Below are 16,724 nucleotides of genomic sequence, written 5' to 3' on the forward strand. Positions count from 1 at the left end.
CTATTCCTTCAAAAGGTCCTTATCTATCTTTATCTATCTAAACGGATGTTGCAAAACAGAGGGTTGTCTTATGATGGTACATTTGGGCCGACATGGTACAATGTAGACATGTATTTGCCCTTCAATTAGCATATAAATAAAGATGACTCTGAGTCACCTGGCAGGATACAACAGTTTCCCGTTACCCTCATAAAACACGGTTTCACTCCTGTTTGTGTGTGTTGCGTGAGTAGTGAGTGAGGGAAAGGCGAGGCAAGGTGGGCAGCTCATCCAACACACACAGGTGATGCAAGTACAGGTAAACACTTACTTGTGCATGTGTGTGCCTGTGTGTGTATGTGTGTGTGTGTGTGTGTGTGTGTGTGTGAGATGGTTATCCCCCACAGCAGAGGTGACTATTTAAACCCACCAAAATCATGCATAAGCACTCGTGCATACATCCGTTTGACAAAATAAGTTAATATGGGTGTGGCGAGCTTTTATAGTTTAAGTGGCACTGAGGTGGGCCCGTAAGCTTTTGTGGGTGACCATGGAAACAGAGTAAACACACCGGCAGATGGCTGGTCAGCGCTGGTGATAATTCATTTACTGCTCAAATAAAGGACATGCTGGAATTTCCTGGGTGTGGTTGTGTTTTTTTTATTTATTTATTCACCTTTATGGGTAGCAGGTCAGTTGCCAAGGAGTATCGTTTTTATTTCCCTTTTGTTTTTAATTGTTATTTCCAATACAGAGTTCTGCTTCAGTGAAATGAAACAGGTTGTCAGGCAAGTAGTTTTTGGCAATGCTACAGCACCACCATGATACAGATTGAAAAGTCTTGACATTTATTGGATAGATTCCCATGGTGCCCAGAGGACTTTTGTGATCACACTTTACCTCTAGCGCCACCATGAGGTTCACATTTCTGGTTTTGAGTGAAATGTCTTGACAACTGTTGGATTGGATCGCCATGAAATGCAGTTCACACATTCATGTCCACCTCAGGATGAATTGTATCACAGCCATAGTTTGTGTTTAGTGCTAATTAGTGAATGTTAGCATGTTAATATGCTAAACTAAGATGTGTTAGCAATGGTGGAATGTAACAAAGTACTTTTACTCAAGTACTGTGCTTATGTACAATTTTGAGGTACTTTACTAGAGTATTACCACCACTACCACCACTACTACTACTACTACTACTACTACTACTACTACTACTACTACTACCACTACTACTACTACAACTTTGCACCTCATAAAGGCAAATTGTTAAAGATTGGACTACCCAACAGTAAATGGTTAAAAGTAGCTCTATTTGACCACATTAAAATGGTGCATTAAATTAATCAGTATTAATATTCTAATAACATATGTATGATAGATAAAACAGTGTAAATTGGGATATTTTGCATAATGAATACTTTTACTTTTGATACTTTTAATACATTTTGTTTTCAATAGTGAATCTGAGGTATTACACTGAATGCAGGACTATTGCTTATAATGGAGTATTTTGTCGTTATGGTATTGCTACATTTACTTAAATAAAATAATTTATTACTTCTTCCACCACTGTGTGTTATGATTCAGCTCAAAGCACTGCTGGGCCTTAGTAGAGCTTCACAGAGCTTCTCGCATGACTGTAAACTCTCAGTCTTGTTTTTTTATTCAGTGTTATGACATCAATCATGGCCAAATCTGTTCCTATGTGTTATCAGTTTATTTATAATTCTTATTCAAATCAAGGGTCTAAGGATAGAGTATTGCTGTACAGATTGTAAAGCTATCTGAGGCAAACTTGTGATTTGTGATATTGGCCTGTTTACATAATAATTCACTTGACTTGATTTACTGTATGTTGAGAAATGTGATACATATATGTATTTTTTTTTATAATGTTTTGGTCCAGACACTAAGGCAGACATCAGCCAGAAAGCAACTAAACACATTTTGATAAAATGTCGACATGGGTTTGAAATGGAGTAGCTTGATTTGTTCTTAAAAAATGTGATTTTGACGGATAATTTAATGGTCCTTGGAGGATACAAGTTGCTTAATTGTTTTCTTCATTGTCTATTAGAGATCATATTATGCAAAGTTACCTTTTGTACTTTGAGTATGAATGTTAGAAAACTAAAAAGTAAGGAAAAGTATACTTTACATTCATCTTTGTTGTTACAATAGTTAATTTGAATTTAAGCAAATAAACAATCAACATTACAGTATTTTAAATATTTTTTTAACATTTTTTTTTATTAATATAATTTTTACTCTAAGTGAAATGACACTGACCAGCAAAAACTGAGCATCATCTCCATTCTGACGTTTGTTGTACCACTAACTATAGTGAAGAGCACCACCTAGTGATGTGATATGAAAACTGAGAGTCAGTGGTGTCAGTGTCACACAGGTCACAACTAAAGGGTGTATTTCTGTCAAAAAACTGAAGAATCCCCGAACACAGCAGTGTCTCTCTCCTGGGTGCCAGCTGATGCAGGACAAATGCAGTAAATTAAAAAAGTTTTGCTGCAAAACTGCAAGAAGTGGGGAGCACTTATTAGCCACTGTGGCAACTTTGGATGACATTTCCTTTTCATGGAAATGGCCATGTTTGATGTGTATGCACTGTGAATGTCTCCTTCAGTATTTAAATAAAGGAACGTGCTGTATGCAACTTACATTTTGCACATTTCCTGTAAGGGGCTTTAAAACATACCCTATGACTTTGTTTTTTGTGGTCTGAGTAAGTTCATGCAGTGTTTTTTTTTTCTTTGTGGTTCAGAACTTAATGTTCTCTATATTGACACGAGTTGTCTCACGCAGGAAGCAATTTCAGCATCATCTACAGATGATGTTAAGAGGAGAAGAAAGAAAACACAACAAGTTTACCGAGACATCAAAGGTTATGAATGTGAACACTAATCTCACGTGACCTGAAACCAGAGAACTGAAACCTGTGATGCTATGAAGAGTGATGCGAATGCATTTTGAAAGAGAAACAGTAAGAGAGAGACAGGACGCCCTTTATATTTCTGCCTCTGCCTTTGTGACAGTTTAGAATGTCATTGGTTTAAGTGTTTTCAAGCAGTAACAATATGGAACAATAATTAGGACATGCCTGAGAATGAACCTTTATCACAAAATATTTTCACAAGACGAGCTGAAGCCTCAATGTCATTTTTAGCTTTTGATGCAGGAAGTGGTGAATCTATCTGGTTGATGGGTTGAATAATGTCACTTTGATGTTTTGCTTTCATATTTAAATGCAGCATGAAAAAGAAAACTATCACGTTTTGCCAGAGATTCCCCATCAGGCCTACTAGTACCCGAGGGGTACTTCTGCAGTTACCACGGGGTACATGGAAAGATTGCGGAAGTGTTGTTTTGAGCAAATAGGAATTATCATTTAAATGAAAAAAAAATCATCCACAAAACAGGAAAATAAACACACAAATTGGATTACAAATGGGTGTAATGCTGATCTTGTTTATTGTCACAGTATCAGTAACTTTCAAGTGACAACTGCAGAGGACAGGCTCTTCCACCAACTTGCGTAAGTTAACCTTTAACACTAACCACAGTGTGCTGCTACTAAGAGCATGTGATAACTACTTAGCAAGCTACAGTAGCTCAATAATATAGATAAAGATAGATAACAATTAAGCTGCTCCAAGAGGGGGCAGAATGGATGTGAACTTGACCATTGTTTGCTAAACACCTCAGTAACTGTTGCTTCACCTGTCAAACTTTCTGTTCTTGCACCACTTGAAATTCAAATTAATTTTTGAAATAGTGAGTCCTTGATTTCAGACAGTCTGAAATGGCAATGTCAACAATGACTTCAGTAGACTCAAATGTGTCCAGCTTACTTGTATTAAACAAGAACCTTGAAAAAGGATAATATGCATTTGATGGCTAAATAAGATATTATACTAAAAGACTTAAGGCTAAAACTACATGTCCCGAGCAAAGTTAACATTCATCCCATAGAAAGTAAAGAAAGTGCATTGTCTTGTATTGCAGAACAGAACTAGTTAGCGTGCACATAATTCATATTTTATGTTTCCACTTTTAATGTTACAAGAGAAAAGCCGTCTAGGATGAGGACTAACCATTGTATTTGGCAAATGTAACGCTATTTCTGGTAACTTTGGCTGGAGTCACTGGAGTGTAACCTCTCAAAATCCAATAAAGACCAGGACAGAACTGCTAACCTTACATAAGATCTGGTAGCATCCAGGACTGACAGTGGAGAAATACTATGTGCTATCTGTAAACATGTTTTTTTAACATAAGCCACAAACTTATGCAGTTAGTTAATGAAATGCCAACTTTTGGTCCTACCACTGTAGGTAGTTAGATAATTAGCTGGACATAATAATGATTGCCTCTTATGTTTAATCCATTCCTTGCACTTTTTCTCTTGTGTTTTTGGTTTTGGAAAGCCAAAGCTAACCGAAAAAAACAAATTAGATGATGAGTAAGAAATCCAAAGCCTACCATGTGTAGTTCTGGATGCTGAACTATGACTAGACAGTCACTATTCAGGGGAGGGGTTTAGTGAACTGTACAATGTAGGGGTACCTGAGCCCATCTGATTGGGCTGTAAGAGTATGTCAGACAAGAAATGTTGAAACAACTGACCTATACTATAAAATTCTTTACAGTGCCTCTAATTAGGATAAAATGAACATTGCACAAAAGAAATAGAATAGAAATAGAAGCTATTAACATGGTCAAGAATCATTAACAGGAAGAGCTCATTATATTTCAGACTTCTTCATTGTCTTTTTGATCCAGTCGAGTTGTTTTTGTGACAGAAAAGCGTAAACTCCAGGCTTTTTAATTTGGCCACACTCCTTAGGTCCAAAAGAAGTGACTCCAGCTAGCGCTCCATTGCACAACAGTGGTCCACCTGAATCACCCTAAAGAGAGAGCAAATACAAGACATTTTGAGGCACATACACAGCAGTTAGGGTGATATGGATGTTACAGGTTACTTCCTGCTCAGAATATATTGAGTGTGTACTCACGTTACAGGTATCAGCATTGTTTTTACCGTCGGAACCAGCACATATCATGTCCTTAGTGATGACAGGCTTTTTCTTGTAATATTCACCGCACTTCACTCTGTCGACCACAGTCACGTTGACAGACATCAGGACATCAGACATTTTTTTGGCAGCATTGTCTGTTTTCCCCCATCCAGCCACCATGCAGATGGAGCCAGCTGCTGGGTCTTCGACAGTTTTACCCAAATCAAGACATTTCACCGTTTTGGTCTTCTTTGCTGATTTGTTTAGCTGAAATTTTGAAAAAAAAGGAGCATTACTTATTTATAGCAGGTCTGTGAGTTTGAACAAGGAACAGGAACAAGGAAGACTGAATAATATCAATACCTACCACTGCCAACACTAATTCTAATAGATAAGGAATTAGGGCAACAAGCAATGAAGTTGTTGATAACTTTCTCCAGATCATGACATCACCTTACCTTGAGCAACATGAGGTCATTGACTTTCTTTGTCTTATCATAGCTGGGATGAGGAATGCGACTCTTCACCTCTAGGATCTGCCTCAAACCCTTCTCCTTTTCTTTGGATTCTATGGAGTGCACCCCGAGCCACACCCTCTTGATACTGTAACAGCATGAAACACAGGAATCTGTTATATTACAGTTCACATATACTAAAGGTTTACATGCAAGAAGTGAATAAACTGATGATAACTTATGACTCAATCAAACATAATAAGGTCAGAATGTGGCCTTTTGAGACACTGAGAAATCTACTGCATTTTCCCCCCAAGTCAAATCAAATCAAATCAAATTTATTTATGAAGCACATTTAAAAACAACAACAGTTGACCTAAGTGCTGTACAATCATAATAACAAAGGCCATGAAAACACAATTAAGACACAAAGACTGGTTTAACAGACAAAAGAGGCATTTCTTGGTTGTGTGTGAAGTGTGAATAACAGTTGATACTATAGTGGTAATAGTGTTAAATGCAGAATTAAACTGCTGAAAGTGTTAAATTGACTGATAAAAATAAATAAAAATAAAATGGTAATGTTTATTTTCGCTCCTCCACAGTTGAATTTATATGAGTCGGCCCCAATAGATCTTATAAATTAGGTTTAGAAGTTTCTATAACAATATAATATTAATACAGTAAATGCAGTATACTGACGTCATTAGACATCGATAAATTAATTTAAATGTCCCTATTCAGAGCAGTTTCATCTATATGCATGACTTGGTGGATCAAAAAAAGATTGTGTACCAAGTTAGCATTTAAAAGCAGTATACAAACATTTAATAAACAGCTTATAACTCTTATGATATAGTTGTAAGCAGACATATTGCTTATAAATGCTAAACAGGGGGACTTAAAGTAAAATGTTAACTTATTTGTATATATTAAAAATCTAACTTTCTGACCATATCTCACATCATCAGTTATAGTTTGAGTGCAAAATATGACATTTTAAGTAAGGTAAGTACTGTAAGAGGCTTACTCAGAGCAGTGGGCAGCAGTCAGGACCCATTTTGGATCGATCAGTATCCCTCCACATTTTGGTGTCTTGTTCTCAAGCAGAGCCATGAAAGGCAGCGAGTGAGGCGGCACTTCTTTCCCTCCAATAATTTCAGCACCATGACCTAAGACAAAATGTTCAGACGGTTCATTTATCAAGGAGGTGATAAATGACTCGGTCAACCAAACAAAACATGACATTTTGCAACGGCTGCATTATAATACTGAAAGACCCCTGTAGCATTACTTTGCATGTTTTGAATGAGCAAAATATCACCACGTATATTTCTGCAAATATAGAAAATATTACTCACTGGACTGGACAACAAGAAGGACCACACAAGAGAGAAAAACACTGAGATCTCTCGGACAGAACATTTCTTCTTCTCTCTGTTTGATATGATGGTAAATGCACTGAACCCTGAAACCCACCTTGATGCAAACACTTGTCTGTATGTCTGCATGTGTGGCATTTGTGTGTTAATCTCAGGATGTGGTCTCACCATGGAAATGCACAAGTCAGCAAAATGGATGGAAGCATGACATAATAATTGCTGCAAACTGTCCGTGAAGCCTGTGGTAACTATTTCTGTCATTTACTAGTCTTCATGCAGTAGTTTTATTTGAAAGCTGTGTGGTGGAGGCTGTATTTACGTGAAGTAGGATGCATCATCTAGGGTGCAGATGTTTGCAGTATGCAACAGCTAAAGACTGGGGGTCTTTGAACACTTCAGCTATGACTTACTTGAATACTATCATCGTAGATTCAGAGGAAAGTGTGACAAAGTGGAACATATCAATGATGTGAAATGAAAACTGTGAGGAAGAGATAATTGCTGGAAAAAATGAATTATACATTTAATCATACCTTAATTTTCCTTCAGTGTGCAAGAAATAGGCATCATGTCAACCACCTTACATAGATATTTATTTATATGAGTCTTACATGAACAGCCACTAAAGACAGCAATAAGTTACTTATAGTACATTTCTATTGTAGAATAACACAAAAACAGAATGCAGAATAATATGATCTTTTAGAAAAATAACATAAACGTCTGAGGTGCATGAGAACAGCAAGGTATATGTGGTCACAAATATTTGGCACATAGATTTCATTGACTAAATTATCACTGTTGTGTTTAGACTTCGGCTTCAAAACTGAGAAACATTTTGATTTAAATCAGAATACTGTAAATGTGTATTTCTCTCTGAAATGCTAAATTTTGTTTTGGGTCCAAAACACACAAATGAGTGTAATACCAGAGGCCTGACAACATTTGACAAGTAAGGTTAGTATTATTAATGCTGACTCCTAAAAAGTATGTTTGTGTACAACTAATTGCAACAGCAAATATGTTTTGAAAGTAACCATATGAAATTTGACCAACATGCATTAATAGGGCTGATGGAAAAGTGAAAGTACTGTATGAAACAAAACACTAAAAACAAACAAAAAACATAAAAACAATATATACAGTGCAAAATAGAGAAAATGTCAAGTACAGACAGACAGGTTGAATAATGTCACTTTGATGTTTTGCTTTCATTTTAAATGCAGCATGAAAAAGAAAACTTTCATTTTTTTTTTTTACCAGAGATTCCCCACCAGGGCTACTAGTAACTGAAGGGCAATTCTGCAGTTACCATGGGGTACGTGGAAAGATTGCAGAGTAGTTGTTCTGAGCAAATAGAAATTATTATTTAAATAAAAAAACAAACAAAAAAACAAACAGGTTAACTGCAGAGGACAGAAGCTTCCTCCAGCCCAGTGTACATGTGCTCAGTAAGTTCTATTAGATCCTCCAGAATATCCTCTATAAAAGATCGTACCATACCATTTCGTCGCACTGCATTTGGGCCACATAAGTTGACCTATAACTTCTAACCACAGTGTGCGTCTACTAAGAGCATGTGAAACCTACTTAGCAAGCCACAGTAGCAGAACAATATAGATAAAGATAGATGTAGAAAAAGATAGCTAACAATGAAGCCACTCCAAGAGGAGGTAGGATGTTCGTTAAACCCTGGCACCTCAGTAACTGTTACTTCACCTGTCAAACTTTCTGTTTTTGCACCACTCGAAATTCTAATCAATTTTTGAAACAGTGAGCCCTTGATTTCAGATGGAGGAAGAGAAAAGCGTGTTTGGCAAATGTAACACTACTTCTAGTAACTTTGGCTGGAGTTGCTGGAGTGTAACCTCCCAAAGTCCAATAAAGACCAGGACAGAGCTGCTAACCTTACCTAAGCTCTAATAGCATCCAGGACTGACCGTGGAGAAATACTCTTTGGACGCAGCCAAGATATTCATGCATGCTATGATTCTTTCCCATATGTCTTTCTGCATCACATGTTGGGGGCAGGCTGGAGAAACAGCCATAAAACCTCTTGAGTCTTTATACAAACAAACTTTAAAAACTCTGGACAAAAAGCCAATGCATTTCCATCACTGTAGGGTACTCAAAGCTTTACTGAGCTTTGAGAATTTTAGATTATTCTCAAATTTGTGCCTTGTTTATAAAATTTTAAATGGTTTGGCCCCTCCTCCACTATGTGACTTTGTGTACACGTGCTCAGTAAGTTCTATTAGATCCTCTAGAATATCCTCTATAAAAGATCGTACCATACCATTTCGTCACACTGCATTTGGGCAGTGTGACTGTTTTTTTTTTTTTTTTTTGCTTTTTACTGTTTGTTGTTGTGCTGTTGTATGTTTTTGGTTGGGGACTACAGATACAAATTGCCTTCAAGGTAACTCTGGTGCAGTGCATCTTTAATGTTTCAAACTGCACACATTCAATAAATAAATAAATCTAAATCTATCTGTAAACAGGGTCTTTTAATATAACCCACAAACTTATGCGGTTAGTTAATAATATGCCAACTCTTGTGTTGTGATCTGAATTGCATACTTCTACTTTTTACTTTTAGTACCTACTACAGCTGCCCTTACAAAGTCAATACTGTTGCATGCAGTATGTATGCAGTATGCATACAATTGGGACATCATCACTACTTCATCTGCCATTGCAGCTTCTGTCTTTGCACTGGTTTCCATCTTTGCACTGTCAGTGTGCTGTCATTGGTCTCTGCTTTTATTGGCGGCTATGTGGATGTGATGCATCTTCCACTGCACAGAGGATTGCGGGTCAGAATAGCCAGAAAAGCATGCTGGCTTGCATACTACAAAATGCGACCGGATGTAGTAGGACATCCTTGTACTTTTGGCATACTGCATTTGACATACTATTTATTGGGACATACTAAATCTTTTTTTTTTCTTTTCCCATCAATCAAATGGGTACAATGTAGGGGTACATGAGCCCGTCTGATTGGGCTGTAAGAGTATGTCAGACAAAGAATGTTGAAACAACTGACCTATAATGAATGTTGCACAAAATAAATAGAATAGAAATAGAAGCTATTAACATGGTCAAGAATCATTAACAGGAAGCACTCATTATATTTCAGACTTCTTCATTGTCTTTTTGATCCAGTCGAGTTGTTTTTGTGACAGAAAAGCGTAAACTCCAGGCTTTTTCATCAAGCCACACTTTGGAGCTCCAAAAGAAGTGACTCCGACTAGCGCTCCATTGCACAACAGCGGTCCACCTGAATCACCCTAAAGAGAGAGCATATACAAGAAATTTTGAGGCACATACACAGCAGTTAGGGTGATATGGGTGTTACAGGTTACTTCATGCTCAGAATATATTAATTACCTGAATGTGCTTACCTGACAGCTATCAGCATTGTTTTTACCATCTGAACCAGCACATATCATGCTGTTAGTGATGACAGGTTTGAAGTTGTAATATTCAGGGGAGTTGCACTTCACTCTGTCGATCACAGTCACATTGACAGCCATCAGGACATCAGACATTTTTTGGACATTGTTCTTTGTTTTCCCCCATCCAGCCACCATACAGAAGGAGCCAGCTGCTGGTTCTTTGACGGTTTTACCCAAATCAAGACATTTCACTGTTTCAGTCTGCTTTGCCGATTTTTTGAGCTGAAATTTTGAGGGAAAAAAGGAGCATTACTTATTTATGGCAGGTCTTTAGAGTTTGAACAAAGAACACAAACAAGGAAGACTGAATAATATCAATACCTACTAGTGCCAACACTAATTCTAATATATAGGGAATTACAGTAGTCAGCGCAACAAGAAGTGAACAAGAAGTGAAGATAACTTCCTCCAGATCAAGGGTGAAAAGAAAGACTTTATATTTTGGATATTATTTAGAGATAAGTGACAGCCTGACTATATAGTGGCACTTATTTGAGTTGGACTAAATTTCAGTCAAACAATGAACTGATCCTACTTACAAGTGAGTGTGCATCAAAGGTCTAATATTACCTACTCCTCAATGCCTTTGATGTCCAAAAACTATTAAAAACAGTGTACAGTTTTTAACATAAATGATGCACTGTACCAGATTTAGCCTCAAGCTAATTTTCATCTGCAGTCTCTTACAATTAAAACATATAACAGTACAATAACAAATAGTACAAAGCAAAAAACACACAGGACACATGATACAAAATACAAAATACAAAGCTACACACAACATCATATCACATACACCCACAATGTCAACAAGAAATCAACAATGCAAGCACGTCAAACCAAAAGCAAGATTATTTGAGAAGACCATGAGATCAAATCCAGACTCAGTGGCAGATTCTTCAACCTCGCTCTGAATGCACTGATAGAACTACAGTTCTTCATATCATCAGGTAGGGCATTCCACTGAGTTGTGGCTTTCACAGAGAAATCTGACTGGCCAAATGCAGTGCAATGAAATGGTATGGTACAATCATGTATAGAGGATATTCTGGAGGATCTAATGGAACCTACTGAGCGAGTGTAAACAACGTCACATAGTGGAGGAGCGGCCAAACCATTTAAAATTTTATAAACTAGGCACAAATTTGAGAATAATCTAAAATTCTCAAAGCTCAGTAAATTGTATTTCTCTAGTACCCTACAGTGATGGAAATGCATTGGCTTTTTGTCCAGAGTTTTTAGAGTTTGTTTGTATAAGGACTCAAGAGGTTTTATGGCTGTTTCTCCAGCCTGCCCCCAACTTGTGATGCAGTAAGACATGGGAAAGAATCATAGCATGCATAAATATCTTGGCTGTGACCAAAGTGAGACAGTTCCTAATATGTCTAAAATTTGCTAAGTTGTACTTTACAGTTTTAACTGTTTTTTTTAACATATTTCTTAAACTTCAAATTTGGATTCAATGTCACACCAAAATATTTAAAATCAGTAACTATGTCAATCTTTTCACCTTTTATGAGAATATCAGCATTAGGAGGTTGTACCGTGGTTTTAGAGAAAAATATACCTTTTGTCTTGTTTACATTTAGACTCCGACATGATTGATCAAACCAATGTGTGATCCTTTCCAATGCAATTGTTAGCTTAGCAGGAGTTAACTCAGCTGTTTTTGCATGTGTGTACACAATGGTGTCATCTGCATACATTTGTAGCTCTGCATCATGACACATCATGACGTCATTAATATATAGGCTAAATAATAAGGGACCTAACACTGACCCTTGTGGAACATCCATTGTGCACTTCATGTTACTGGACAGTGTGTCATCAACTTTAACACATTGTATCCTATTAGATAAATATGAAGACATCCATGCCAGTGCTCTAGATGAGAAGTTAAATTTAGAGAGTTTCGATATTAAAACATCATGCTGCTTTACGTAGATCTAAAAATACAGCACCAACTACTCCTCCTTTGTCAAGACATGATTTAATTTGCTCTATTAAGTGCAAGGTAGCACTTTCGGTGGACTGATTTGCTCTGAAGCCAAATTGCATACAATGTAGACTAAAGTTGCTTGTATTAAGAAATGTTGTCAGTTGTTTAATGACAACATGTTTCTAAATCATGATTAACCACTCATGCACCTCTGCAGATTGAAACAAACAACTGTAGTTATTGTTGAATCACCTTACCCTGAGCAACATGAGGTCGTTGACATTCTCTGTCTTATCATAGCAGGGATGAGGAAACCGACTCTTCACCTGTAGGATCTGCCTCGAACCCTTCTCCTTTTTCTGTGATTCTATGGAGTGCACCCCCAGCCACACCCTCTTGATACTGAAACAGCATTAGACACAGGTTTACATGCAAGAAGTGAATAAAATGATGATAAACAGATTACTCTATCACACATAATAAGATCAGAATGTGGCCTTTGAGACAATGAGAAATCTACTGCATTTCCCCTGCCAAGAGTGAAGAAGAGTTGACACTTCAGTGGTAATAGTGTTGAATGCAGATTAATAGAGTACATGCAGTATACTGAAACAATTAGACATCAATATATTAGTTTAAATGTTTAGTTTAAACTGCTGAAAGTGTTAAACTGACTGATATAAAATAGTAATGTTTATTTTCGCTCCTCCACAGTTGAATTTATATGAGTCGGCCCTAATAGATCTTCTAAATTAGGTTTAGAAGTTTCTATAACAATATAATATTAATACAGTAAATGCAGTATACTGACATCATTAGACATCGATAAATTAATTTAAATGTCCCTATTCAGAGCAGATTCATCTATATGCATGACTTGGTGGATCAAAAAAAGATTGTGTACCAAGTTAATTTATGGAAAACTTAAATCTTAACACGCAAAATCACGAGAGGAAAAGAAACACTTTGACCACCTATGTAGCATTTAAAAGTAGTATACAAACATTTAATAAACAGTTTATAACTCTTATGATATAGTTGTAAGCAGACATACTGCTTATAAATGCTAAACAGGGGGACTTAAAGTAAAGTGTTAACTTATTTGTGTATATTACAAATCTAACTTTCTGACCATATCTCACATCATCAGTTATAGTTTGAGTGCCAGATATGACATTTTAAGTAAGGTAAGTACTGTAAAAGGCTTACTCAGCACAGTGGGCAGCAGTCAGGACCCATTTTGGATCGATCAGTATCCCTCCACATTTTGGTGTCTTGTTCTCCAGCAGAGCCATGAAAGGCAGTGAGTGAGGCATCACTTCTTTCCCTCCAATAATCTCAGCACCATGACCTAAGACAACATATTCATATTCATATACATATTCTATTTATCAAAGAAGTGATAAATGACTCGGTCAACCAAACAAAACATGACACTTTGCACCAGCTGCATTATAATATTGAAAGACCCCTGTAGCATTACTTTGCATGTTTTAAATGAGCAAAATATCACCAAGTAAATTTCTGCAAATATAGAAAATATAACTTACTGGACTGGACAACGAGGAGGACCACACAAGAGAGAAAAACACTGAGATCTCTCGTGCTGAACATTTCTTCGTCTCTCTCTTTGATGTGTTGGTAAATGCACTGAACACTGAAACTCACCTCGATGCAAACACTTGTCTTATATGTGTGTCACTTATGTGTTAATCTCAGAGGATGTGGTCGGACCATGGAAATGCATGAGTCAGCAAAATGGACCCGAGCAGGACATGAGAATTTCTGCGAACTGTCTTCATTTAGAAGCCTGTGGTAATTGTTTCTGTCATTTACCAGTCATCATGCAGTAGTTTTAATTTGACAGCTGTGTGGTGGAGGCTGTATTTACGTGAAGTAGGGCGCATCAGCAGGGTGCAGACGTTTCAGTATGGGTGGAACCAAAGACTGGGGGTCTTTGAACACTTCAGCTATGACTTACTTGAATACTAACATCTGATTCAGAGGAAAGTGTGACAAAGTGGAACATATCAATGATGTGAAATGAAAACTCAAGAGCTAACTGCTGGAAAAAATGAATTGTACATTTAATCAAACCTTAATTTTCCTTCATTGTGCAAGAAATAGCCATCATCTCAACCATCTTACATAGATTTTTATTATATGAGTCTTACATGAGCAGCCACTAAAGACAGCAATAAGTTGCTTGTAGTACATTTCTATTATAGAATAACACAAAAACAGAATGCAGAATAATATGCGGATCATAGAAAATTAAACATATAGGTCTGAGGGGCATGAGAACAGCAAGGTATATGTAGTCACAAATATTTGGCACATATACAACAGATTTCATTGCCTAAATTATCACTGTTGTGTTTAGACTTCGGCTTCACAACTGAGAAACATTTTGATTTAAATCAGAATACTGTAAATGTGTGTTTCTCTCTGAAATGCAGAATTTTGTTTGGGGTCCAAAACACACAAATGAGTGTAATACCAGAGGCCTGACAACATTTGACACATTAGGTTAGCACTATTAACACTGACTCCTAAAAAGTAAGTTTCTGTACAACTAATTGCAACAGCAAATATGTTTTGAAAGTAACCATATGGAATTTGACCAACATGCCTTAATAGGCCTGATGGAAAAGTGAAAATACCATATGAAACAAAACACACAGTGCAAAATAAAGAAAATGTAGAAAAGTACTTTTCTTCTCATGATATGACTAATACTTTCAGAATTTGTCGCCACTTTCACATTAATGTTTCCATTTAAGCCTTGATGTGAAAAACATTTTTCTCTATATATCTTGACTGAAATAAAGGTTTTAGTCAAGGCTTTGGTTCTCTTCATGTGGCCAGGGACATTGTGATGAAATTGACCTTTTTTTGGCTAAATCTGGACCCTTTCACATACTTTCAATGTTGATCAATAGGCATCAACCTTTATTGAAATAAACTAACTGGATAATCTATGTGTGAGGTTTTGTTTGTCATATTATGTGTCAAGAAAAAAATTAAATCGATAATAGCTTATAATACTCTGCAGTTTCATCTTGTTTATATATGGTTGACAGGTTGAATAATGCCACTTTGATGTTTTGCTTTCATTTTAAATGCAGCATGAAAAAAAAACTTCCTCCTTTTGCCAGAGATTCCCCACCAGGTCTACTAGTACCTGAGGGATAGTTCTGCAGTTATCACAGCGTATGTGGAAAGATTGTAGTAGTAGTAGTTGTTTTAAGCAAATAGAAATTATAATTTAAATTTAAAAAACCAAAACAGTTCAACTGCGGACAGGAGCTTCCACCAGCCCACATAAGTTGACCTATAACATCTAACCACAGTGCGCTGCTACTAAGTGCATGTGAAAACTACTTAGCAAGCTACAGTAGCAGAACAATATAGATAACAATGGATGACATAGTTAACAATGAAGCCACTCCAAGAGGAGGTAGGATGGATGCAAACTTGATTGCTGTTCACTAAACCCCACCACCTCAGTAACTGTTGCTTCACCTGTCACCTGTCACCTGACACACGAGGATGGGGGTGGGGCTAAGAGAAGGAAGTGGAGAAGACATGGGTCTTTAGGTGTGATTGGAAAACAATAAGGGACTCTGAGTCTCTGATGTCTTGGGGAAGGGAGTTCCAGAACCTGGGAGCTGCCCTAGAGAAGGCTCCCCAAAACTGTGAAGGTTGGACTTGGGGGTGCAGAGAAGGCCAGTAGTATATCTGAGGGACTGAGATGGTTGTTAGGTGGAGAGGATGTCCGTGAGATATGGAGGCACCAGTTGGTGAAGGGCTTTGTAGGTGATGACCAGGATTTTGTAATTGATCCGGTAGGAGACAGGAAGCTAATGGAGCTGGACCAGTTGGAAGCTGTTGATGGAGCTTGCACTGATGCCGTAGAGGAGTGAGTTGCAATAGTCAAAATGGGAAGAAATGAAGGCATGGATGAATGTTTCAGCAGCAGGGTGTGTGAGAGAGGGCCTGATCTTTGCAATATTGAGGAGGTGGTAGAAGAAGATTTAACAATTTGGTGGATGTAGGGCTCGAGGGAGAGGGTGAGATCAAGGATCACACCAAGGCTGCAGGCCTGGGAGGATGGGGAGACTGTGGTGCCATCAGTGATGAGTTTGGATGTGTTTGTCCTGCTGAGGGTGGATTTGGAGCCAATGAGGAGTTCAATTTTGTCGCTGGTGGTTTGAGGAAATTTTGTTTCATCCAGAAACTTATGGCAGACAGGCAGGAGTTAATGTGGGAGAGGGGTGGGTTGTGAGGGGATTTGGTGCTAAGGTATATCTGAGTGTCATCGGCATTGCAGTGGAAATCCAGATTGAAGTGGCAGAGAATCTGACTGAGAGGGAGGATGTAAATGATGAAAAGGAGTGGGCCGAGTGTGGAACCTGGGGGAACACCATGTGTGACTGTGGATGTGACAGAGGAGTGGTTGTGAAGAG

The 16,724-nt window shown here is 37.5% G+C and overlaps 2 protein-coding genes across 2 annotated transcripts; both read right to left on the bottom strand.

The window, feature by feature from the left end:
- Positions 1-3,510: 3,510 nt before the first annotated feature.
- LOC122969953 (granzyme A-like) lies at positions 3,511-8,837 on the bottom strand. The gene is made up of 6 exons (XM_044336007.1): positions 8,799-8,837; positions 6,838-6,841; positions 6,507-6,648; positions 5,480-5,624; positions 5,019-5,288; positions 3,511-4,910 (listed from the first exon to the last, which is right to left on the bottom strand). The coding sequence occupies exons 1-6, from the start codon at positions 8,835-8,837 to the stop codon at positions 4,749-4,751; spliced, it is 762 nt and encodes a 253-aa protein (XP_044191942.1). The 3' UTR covers positions 3,511-4,748.
- Positions 8,838-9,949: 1,112 nt separating this feature from the next.
- On the bottom strand, positions 9,950-14,005 carry LOC122970972 (granzyme A-like). The gene is made up of 5 exons (XM_044337373.1): positions 13,806-14,005; positions 13,465-13,606; positions 12,513-12,657; positions 10,263-10,538; positions 9,950-10,148 (listed from the first exon to the last, which is right to left on the bottom strand). The coding sequence occupies exons 1-5, from the start codon at positions 13,867-13,869 to the stop codon at positions 9,987-9,989; spliced, it is 789 nt and encodes a 262-aa protein (XP_044193308.1). The 5' UTR covers positions 13,870-14,005; the 3' UTR covers positions 9,950-9,986.
- Between the last annotated feature and the right edge of the window lie 2,719 nt (positions 14,006-16,724).

This window comes from Thunnus albacares, chromosome 2, assembly GCF_914725855.1.
Source record: "Thunnus albacares chromosome 2, fThuAlb1.1, whole genome shotgun sequence".
Lineage (NCBI taxonomy): Eukaryota > Metazoa > Chordata > Actinopteri > Scombriformes > Scombridae > Thunnus > Thunnus albacares.

What these genes read in the sequence shown, in the direction of transcription:
- LOC122969953 (XM_044336007.1), bottom strand. Translation starts at nt 8,837, where the DNA reads ATGAATATCTTGGCTGCGTCCAAAGAGTATTTCTCCACG. An exon ending in ACTGCTGCCCACTGCTCTGA is followed by an intron (nt 5,625 to 6,506) that starts GTAAGCCTCTTA and finishes ATGCTGTTACAG; the next exon opens with TATCAAGAGGGTGTGGCTCG. An exon ending in ACAATGCTGATACCTGTAAC is followed by an intron (nt 4,911 to 5,018) that starts GTGAGTACACAC and finishes CTCTCTCTTTAG; the next exon opens with GGTGATTCAGGTGGACCACT.
- LOC122970972 (XM_044337373.1), bottom strand. Translation starts at nt 13,869, where the DNA reads ATGTTCAGCACGAGAGATCTCAGTGTTTTTCTCTCTTGTGTGGTCCTC. An exon ending in CCTCCTCGTTGTCCAGTCCA is followed by an intron (nt 13,607 to 13,805) that starts GTAAGTTATATT and finishes ATGTTGTCTTAG; the next exon opens with GTCATGGTGCTGAGATTATT. An exon ending in ACTGCTGCCCACTGTGCTGA is followed by an intron (nt 12,658 to 13,464) that starts GTAAGCCTTTTA and finishes ATGCTGTTTCAG; the next exon opens with TATCAAGAGGGTGTGGCTGG.